Source organism: Mytilus edulis, chromosome 7 (assembly GCF_963676685.1).
Source record: "Mytilus edulis chromosome 7, xbMytEdul2.2, whole genome shotgun sequence".
In the NCBI taxonomy this organism is placed as follows: Eukaryota; Metazoa; Mollusca; class Bivalvia; order Mytilida; family Mytilidae; genus Mytilus; species Mytilus edulis.
The window spans coordinates 92,827,757-92,838,066 of record NC_092350.1 but is presented as its reverse complement, the minus strand read 5'-3'; the positions used below and the strand labels follow the sequence as shown (position 1 = coordinate 92,838,066).

At 32.3% G+C, this 10,310-nt stretch overlaps 1 protein-coding gene across 1 annotated transcript; it reads left to right on the top strand.

Moving 5' to 3' along the window:
* Nucleotides 1-5,403: 5,403 nt before the first annotated feature.
* On the top strand, nucleotides 5,404-6,657 carry LOC139483509 (uncharacterized). The gene has a single exon (XM_071267529.1). It carries the CDS (start codon nucleotides 5,404-5,406, stop codon nucleotides 6,655-6,657), a length of 1,254 nt encoding a protein of 417 aa, XP_071123630.1.
* Nucleotides 6,658-10,310: the final 3,653 nt, after the last annotated feature.

The window sequence follows — 10,310 nt, the reverse complement described above, 5'->3', positions numbered from 1 at the left end:
CAGTACTGGAAAATGACTGAAATATACAGTACTGAAAAATGACTGAAATTTTGAGTACTGAAAAATGACTGAAATTTTCAGTACTGAAAAATGACTGAAATTTTCAGTACTGAAAAATGACTGAAATTTTTAGTACGGAAAAATGACTGAAATTTTCAGTACTGAAAACAACTTTTTCCCAACATTACTGAAAATGATATAAAAATTAATGTACTGAATAGTGATGTTTCCTAAAAGTACTGTTTATATAGAGGCATTTAATGTACTGTTTAGTGATGTTTCCTAAAAGTACTGTTTATATAGCGGCATTTAATGTACTGATTAGTGATGTTTTCTAAAAGTACTGTTTATATAGTGGCATTTAATGTACTGATTAGTGATGTTTCCTAAAAGTACTGTTTATATAGCGGCATTTAATGTACATGTAAATGCTAGTCAAATTGTTGGTAGTGTACAAATCTATGTACTTATAACATTACCATGATATTTGCACGGTATTTGTTTAACCAACGTTCATGTATTTATTTACGGAGTTTTATTTGTAATTCTGATACGACATTCTTTTAAAATTGAAATATTGCTTGTAGTTTTGATTCTATTATTTACTTTTTGTTCATATGTAAAAGTAAAAAAAATTATAAATAAAATGTTTGAAAGAAAGGCCAACATAGTAAGCTTAGTTATTACTAACACAATTCTATATTAATATTCTTGTAATTTTTTAAAATACATCAAATAACATAATTAGGAACCTAATCTTGATTTATATCTAATTTCTAGAAATTTACCTGTGAAGTCGCTTTTTGTGGCATTGATCTATTCGTGTTACAAACATACAGTTCGTAATTCTATTAAGCTGGTTTTACGTACTGTCCTAAATTAATTTTAGTTATTTGTTGTTATTCTTTGGTTTACATGTCGAAAAATACTATCATATTATTCATTCATGTGTGTTCTCTGAGTTTGGCGTTCTTTATTTTGTTTGTACTGTAATCCCGTCTTGAATGTTGTCATTGTAACGGTATATTTGACATTGCCATAAAGTGCAAACTTCGGATATCCACAAAAACAGGTTCAACCTACCAATTTATTTCTTAAAATGTCACGTACCAAGTAAGGAGTTAAGAAGAATTAAGTAAGGATTCGGAATTATAGGCTTACAGTTCTTCCTTCCTACTTTTCTTCGTACACTATATATATAGCTAGCACAGGTTTTGTTTAAGTTATGACATTGTCGGTCATATAAACTCTAAACATTCGTATGAGACTTTAGATTTCAAATATGCTTGCTTCGAACATCACTGATGAAACATTAATTTTCAATATGTGGATCTTGTGCATAAAATTGGTCTCGTTGATTTCAACGAAAATCTAACTCCGCCTAATACAAAGCCGGGATCACATTATGATCCTATCAAAATAAGAAGATGTGGTATGATTGACAATGAGACAACTCTCCACCAAAGACTAAATGATATAGATTTTACAATATTGGCAGTCTGTGTGTGCAAAGTCAAAGTCACTGCTGGATACGATGTTTTATAACTTTTTGTTTTGATATATGAATGGTATTGCAATACTTCTGAGCCTGACGCGTTGTTGCGTTTAGGTTGGGTTGTTGTGTAGTATGAATAAGGATATTGAAAGTGTGTTAGGTGTCCTAGAGGAAGACAATCGATTAACTACATACATGACATAATTGTTTCTTGTTTCTACATTTGTTACTCGTCACTAGTGTTGGAATGCATGGCTTTACTCCGCCTCATTTTTGCAATCGAAGTAGTTAATTACCGACTGAGATCTTCCAAAATACATGTCGTTCTTAGATAAGAGTCAGAGGTTTTTATACGACCGCAAAATGTTTTTTTCGTCGTATATTGGTATCATCGTCGTCCGAAGCCGGATGGTTTCCGGATGATAACTTTAGTATAAGTGAATAGAAATCATGTTTTTTAACATAAAGTTGATAAAGGAAGGTTTAGATGGATTTCGGGGGTTTAGGTGCCAACAGTTTAGAAACAACGGACCCACGGGTCAAAATATGTATTTTTCTAGATTTTAGACAATAAAAGAGGGACGAAAGATACCAAAGGGACAGTCAAACTCATAAATCTAAAACAAACTGACAACGCCATGGCTACAAATGAAAAAGACAAACAGAAAAACAATAGAACACATGACACAACATAGAACACTAAAGTTCGTTGATTGTGACCATTATCTGGCAGAAGCAGAAACAGAAACTGTTTAGGAATTAGGGGCCAAAAAGGGGCCAAAACAATACTTTTCTAATACTTTGTATAAATTGCCTATTTCTTGACCAATTTCAATGGGATTGCAATCTTGAATTCTTGGGGTTTATGAAATATGCTGAATCTAACCGTTAATCAAGTTATTGGAAATTTACCTTGTTTTTAATTGGTCCACATGAGGTCCAAAAGGGCCAAAATTATACTTTGTTTGATTTCACCAAAAATTGAATTATTAAATTCTTTGATATGCAGAATCTAACCATGTATTTAGATTTTTAATTTTGGTTCCCGTTTTCAGATAAGTCTCCATTTTGGTCTAAAGGGTCCAAAAATAAAACTTAAGTTTGATTTTAACAAAAATTGAATTATTGGTGTAATATTGTAACTTTCATTCATTCATAAATATCTATACAGTTTCAGAGTTCACGCACGTGTTGTGTTGATGGACATAGCAGAGAAGGTCGCGTCGTATTGCTTAATGTATTTGTGTTGATTACTTAGCTCGAGCATTATATTAAAGTATGTTAATCAGTTCATATGGCTTGTCTCTTAGTTAATATATATATGCTACCAACGTTAAAATTGGGGTTCATTGATATGCTGAATCAAACCATGTATTTAAATTTTTGATTAAGGGCCCGGTTTTCAAGTTGGTCCAAATTGGGGTCTAAAACTTATTATGGATATTGGACCATAATAGGTAAATTTGATTTTGTTATGTTCATTAGACCACATTCATTTTGTGTCAGAAACATACGATGTGTCAACTATTTAATCACAATCCAAATTCTATGCTGTATCAAGCTTGAATGTTGTGTCCATACATGCCTAAATTTTCATGATTCGACCTTTGAGGTCGTATAAAGCTGCGCCCTGTGGAGCATCTGGTTATTGTTGTCAATATAATTATTTCACTGCAAGAAAGTTCCGGCTTTGGGTTACATATAGGAAGAAGATTTTAAGGGTTTGTTTTGGAAGTAGATCCTGGACATCAACAATATCTCCACGATCACCTATACACTGATTCACGTATCTCTGAAAATCAACAGGATGAAAGGTGGCTAATCGTCAAAACAAGAACGAGATACATTATATGAACATTAGGAATTAAACTTAAAAAGAAACAAAAAGTCACTATTTTTTAACTAAAACTGGAAGTTAAAACCTCCGTAACCCGCACATATTCAGCATTTAGTATGACATGAAAACTAAAAAAGGGAATTCTTGAAGTTGAAATGGATAACATTGGATCTTATATATAAGAAGATGTGGTATGAGCGCCAATTATAGGTAAAAGTACATCATTCAACACGGAACCTTGGCTTTTACCAAACAGCAAGCTATAAAGGTCCCACAAATGGCTAGTGTAAAATAATTCAAACAGAAAAAACAACGATCTAATTAATTTAAAAAAAAGAAAAATAAAGAGAAACATTTATGAACATCATCAATAAACGGCAACCATTGCGCAGGCTCCTGACTTAATAAAGATGCAGAGGAGCATGAAAATGCAGCTGGTTTAAACGTGTTAACAGTCGCCAAACTTCACCCTAACCTGAGAAAGATGTGTTACATTACAACATAAAAAGACACATTTTAAAATATCAATTGAAACTGCTAAACTCGATCAAAAAGACATCAAAAAACAATTAAACATAAACTAAATGAATAAGTTTGAGTTATGCCATAATATCATGTTATACAATATTGAAGCGTATAGTTCATGTAGTTATAACACTCGATATGTAAATTATCTGCGTGTTGTTGTTACTATTTGTCTTTTTGTCATAGCACAGCCAGTTTGTCTTCGCTTTTATTTTTCTTTTAATATCTCTTTTGGTGTCTTTCGGCTCTCTTTTATTATTGACGATTTAATGGATATTGCAATATATATGTAAACATATACTGTTACAAAGGAGTAAACGAGTTCTCAGTCACTTACCAGACAAATGAATACATCATTGAAATAAAGATAAGTCAGATTATAACATATGGATTTCTTTACAAATACATCCTGTAGTTTTCACCGGTTTTTTTTTCCTATAAAAGTTTAATACTATTTATGTTTCTTTTTTTGCGTAAGATGTTATTATTTTCCATTATGGAAATAAGGGATTTGTTGCTTTGTGTATGAAGGTAGCAAACAAATTTCTTGTGATAAGAAGAAATTGATTTAATGCTAGGCTTATCTTACAGCTTTCTGATTCATCCTTAAAGACCAGTATATATACTCAGTGGCAGTCAGAGTGAAACAATAATCATTTCTCCTTTCTCGTGAACAATATGTTCATTTATGGAGGTACATTGACTGATTCAGTGGCAAATACTTCCAACAAACATGGGGAATGGATTTTTGTTTTTCCTACTTGGTTTACATGTTTTATGTGGAATTAATTCAAATGCATTAAGTAAGTTTATATATTTTTCGTTTCTTGATCCGGAATCTACCGACCTATTGGTTATGTATATTTCATTTTTGTTGATTCGGATTTCAAGAGACTATCAATAATGTATAATTAGTTTCTTGATTCGGAATATAAAAAAGTAAAAACACAAAAATACTGAACTCCGAGGAAAATTCAAAAAGGAAAGTCAAAAATCAAAAGGCAAAATCAAAAGTCCAAACACATCAAACGAATGGATAACAACTGTCATATTCCTGACTTGGTACAGGCATTTACTAATATAGAAAATGGTGAATTGAACCTGGTTTTATAGCTAGCTAAACCTCTCACTTATATGATAGTCGCATCAAATTCCATTACATTGTCAACGATGCGTGAACAATACAAACATACTCAAAGAGTAAAAATGTCAAAAATAGGGGTACAGCAGTCAACATTGTGTTATCATCTTAATCACTATAAAACAACAAATGTAACGAAGAAGCGAATAAAGGCATACATCATATTTAACATCCTCACTTGCTTATCTTAAACGATTTAATTTATAAATGTAAAGTCTACCCGTAAAGGATGGAAAATTTTCCAGCACTGGTGTAAAATTGCGCGTTTAAATTCGGACAGGTAGACATAAAATAATTTTGTCGTTCAAAGTATGACGGCATAAGGAACTGATAGACGGTGAAAATAGATTACAAGCCATACATATTCAACAAGGAGACAAACCAATATGTCTTATAAATGTATATATGCCATCAGATAGCAAAAATGCAGACATCGAATACAAAGACACATTGGCTCAAATTGATGAAATGATAGAGAAATATAAAGACACACACGAAATTATAGTATGTGGAGACATGAACGGGTCACTTGATAGAAGCTCGACACCTCATGATAAAATCCTAAAGACATTCTGCAAGGAAAAATGTATAGGAAATACTGAGAAATGCCCAGTAAAAGAGACATTTTATCACCAAAATGGTATGTCGAAAGGACAAATTGATTACTTCCTCTTCAAAAGTAACTCCGAAATCATTAACACAATCAGACAAATTGATGTCCTTGATACTGACCTAGAGAATACCTCGGACCATGTACCTGTTATCTTGACACTAAATAGTCAACTGAAAAAAGTCAGGGAAAAAGCAACAACTATCATAGCAAAACCTAAATGGACTGACTGCGACCATCAAATTTATAAGGAAGTCATCAATAAAGATCTACCAAAACTCATGCAAAAATCAAAAGGAATCATTGAGCAAGATATAAGAAATCTAGAAAAATTGCTACATAAAGCCGGAGAAGCAGCAATCTCAAAGTATAGAAGAAAAATCAAAATCAAATCAAAGGGAAAGGCGATATGGAATGAACAAATAGATAAGGCATCAAAGCAATCAAAAAATGCATATAAAGTATGGAGGCAACATGGAGCACCTCAAGAAAGAAGTAATGAGCTCAAAATCAAAATGACAGCTGCAAAGAGAATACTTCGAAAAGCACAAAGACAAACCTATGCCTCGCAGAGAGAATCAACAGCGGGAAAAATTATGAAAGCTTCAAATGCAGATACAAAACTTTTTTACAAGCTTATCAACATGCAAAGAAAAACACCACTTACTAATACCAAGATACTGAAACTAAATGAAAAGACTGCAGAAGATGGACCAAGCATAATGAACATCTGGCAAGAACATTTCCAACAACTAGCTACACCAACAATAGAGGAAAATTTTGACACTGAAAAACTAGAGCTAGTAGAAATACAAAACAATATAATAGAATCCATAGAAAGGGAAAAAGGTCAAGGCATAGATCTTGTTAATGTAAAGGAAGTAAATAAAGCTATAGAAAAACTTAAAGCAGGAAAAGCACCCGATGAAGATGGAATTTCGACATCTGCTAAATTTAATCTTAACATATTTGGATGTACCAATCTTCCTAAAGACAGGGATTCTAACACCAATCTTAAAGAAAGAAAAAGACAAAACATTACCATCTAGCTACAGAGGAATAACTGTAACTAAAACCTTTGTAAAAATATTACAAAGTATATTGAAGGATAGAGTTGACTCTGTATTTAACAACATACAAAACTCCCTGCAAAGAGGCTTTACAGAAGGAGTATCATTACTATGTGCAGCATTCCTCACATCAGAAGCAATCGAAGAAAGTAAGAAATTAAAGATACTGCTGATCTTAATAACTCTTGATGCAGAAAAGGCATTTGACAAGCTAAACCATGAAATACTATTCAACAAACTGTACCATTATGGAATAAAAGGAAAACTCTGGATATTACTGAGAAACTTGTATAAAGGAATGAGCATTAAGGTTAAATGGGAAGGGCAATGTACAGAAGATGTAATGGTGCTACAAGGAATTCAACAAGGTGCAAAACTATCTACAACGCTATATAAATGCTACAACAACGTCATACTGGATAGCATATTAAAAAGTGGACTTGGAGCATGTATTGGTGATATACAAGTCCCTGCGCCAACATGTGCCGATGACATTGCTGTTCTGGCAAATAGTACTGCAGATGCACAAGGAATATTAGACATAGTGCAACACCATACAAGCAGAGATCTAGTCAAAATCAATCCAACTAAATCTGAAGCTGTTCTATACAATGCAAAAGGCTCAAACATATCAACATTGCAATTTGAAGAAAATGACATCAATATAACCAATAAAACCAAACATCTAGGTATCAAAAGAAACGAGCAAAACCGTGCAAATATCTCAGAAAGAATAAGAACCGGTAGGGCAACAATATACAGCCTTCTTGGAGCTGGGTTACATGTCAGAAGGGGATGCTCACCCATGGTCACATACAAGCTATGGAGAACATATGCAGTACCAAGAAGCATATACGGACTTGAGGTGATGAACCTACTTGCAAAAGAAAAGGATATGCTAGAACTGGCAGAGAGAAAAATCCTCCGACAAATTCAAGGGCTTCCAAATAATACAGGAAATATGGCTGTCTATACCCTAGTAGGAGCAGAACCTATTGCCATCACATTAGACAAAAATGTACTTACCTTCTTCATGAATATTGTTCGAAATTCAGGAACCATAGAATGTGAAATTCTGCGCCGACAAATAGTATTTTCAGACCAAAGAGGAAAAGACTTTATCAACAGAGTAGAAAAAACTCTATCAAAATACAATTTGAAATCTAGCAGCTACTACATAGAAAATCCACTGAATAAAATCGAATGGAAAAGACTAGTAGGAATAAAGATCAAGGAATACTGGAAAAATGAATGTCATAATGAAAAAATGGAAAAAACATCACTTAAATACATAGAGATACAGAACAATCCATTAAATGAAGCTCACAATATATGGAAAAGTGTAAAAAACAATAGTAAAGATGTAAAGGCAGGAGAAATAAAAGCAAAAATAAGTACTCAAACGTACATATTCCAAGCCAAAAGAGCTAAGTTCGATCCGAAAGTTAACCCGATGTGTACAATCTGTGAAAAGGGAAATGAAGATCTAGAACATTTTATTCTACACTGCAAAGAATTAGAGCAAATAAGATCTAAATACTGCTCAAAAATTGAACTGACAATGGATGAAATTGATACCTCAACATACAAGAAGATCATACAACAAGGGAATTTACTGCAGCTCATAATGGACTGTACTAGCAAAGACATAAACTGTTACTCAACTGTGTATGAAAGCATTGAAACTCTGGCTAGAAATATGTGTTATGAGATTTTTGTGCTGCGCACAAAAAGAAAAAAAAAACTTGATCACAAGTACAGTATAAGCAAACTTTTTAAAATAAAACAGTTCATTACTAATAGTATATCATCTTACTATTTTATGACTTATAAGTACATGTAATTAAAAATAAATCTTCTCTTTTTAAAATTGTAAGATATCAGTTATAATTTAAAGAATAATGACAAAATCCCCATATAGTAAATTAAACTGTGAAGTAAATTTATGTATATATATTAGCTTAAATTTTTCCAAACCCCAACCATTTTACATAAGTCTTATAAAATATAATTTTCATTATAGTTCCCGATGTATTTATAGCACTCTTAACTAATAATTATAAGTAATTTTAATTTGAGACCATTTTAATTCTTATTTGTAAATATATGCAGTTGTCTCTTAAAATTTTCTTACAACCCAGCACATATGAATTATTATATATCTTTTAAAACTTTATGACGACAATCCTATGAATTAATTATGATATTTATCATCTAGTGATTATTATAACCTAATTCAGTCATCTGTATATAATTATTTGTTTCCTTATGTTTTAAGGTGTACATAGTTGCTAAAACTATACCCTTTGGGTAGTGCTCCACAATTAATGGAGGAATATACAAGAAACTGAACTGGCATACATAAATGCAGAGTCACGTAAAGTAGATATAACATAAAACAGACTTAACAGTAAAAGTAATAATAATAAATAAAATAATTGTGTGGTTCAAAGTATGACGGGATACACAAGTACAGAGTCACGTCAAATGTATATCATAAAAAACTGGCTTAACAGAAAAAGTAGTATTAATGAATAAATAGTTTTGTCATTCAAAGTATGGCAAGATCTATAAGTAAAAGTAATATTAATAAAAGAAATAATTTTGTCGTTCAAAGTATGATGTTTTACATAAGCCCAGAGTTACGTCAAATGAATATCTCAAAAAACTGACTTAACAGTAAAAGCAATATTAATAAAGACAAATAAAAGAATACCATAACACGTTATTAAGATGATAACCAGGTTAACGTCAGTACGCAAAATCTATACTTCAAGACCATCTTGTTTTATTTATGAAGTTGATACGGAATATTTATCAACAAGTTCCTGATACCTTCCGATGAACTTTTTTAGAAAAAGGACGAGACGTTCTTTGACATACCCCTGTTTTATCAACTTTCTGCTCAGACACTGGTGACGTTTTACAAAGTCTGAATAGGAGCTGCAAGCTCTTGAATACCGAATAAGTTGGGAAATGTATATTCCATATGCAGGTGAAGTTGGTATATTACAACTAAGGTGGGGGAAATTGATAATTTCAAAATTAAAATCATCTCGTTTGTCATAGATTCTGGTACTGAGATGACTGTGTATGTCAAATTCGAGGTATAAGTCTAAAAATTAGACAGAGGAAGCCGTGTCTGTTGTCTCTTTAATTTCTAGTTCTGGTGGGTATATAAATGGAATCCAATCAGAAAAGTTGGGATTGTTAATGGAAAGAACATCATCAATATATCTGAAAGTGAAATTAAATAACCTGGCTTCTTTGATCTTCTTGTTTTTGACAAGTGTATGAAGGAACTCCAATTCATATGAAAATAAGAAGTCGGCAAGGAGAGGCGCACAGTTCGTTCCCATGGGAATACCGACAATTTGTTGAAAAAGTCTACCTCCAAATTCAACAAATATGTTGTCAATAAGAGACTCCAGCATACTGATCACTTGTTCCTCTGTGTAGTATGTTTTACCCTTTTGTTCCTTATTAACAAAATATGCCTTATGGTATCCCAAAGTGATAAATTTATAGCGTATGCTACCATATGTATGATGAAAAGCATTGTGGATTATTTCTTTTAGAGGGTTTTTCAATTTCACATGGGGAATGGTTGTATACAAGGTTGAAAAATCAAA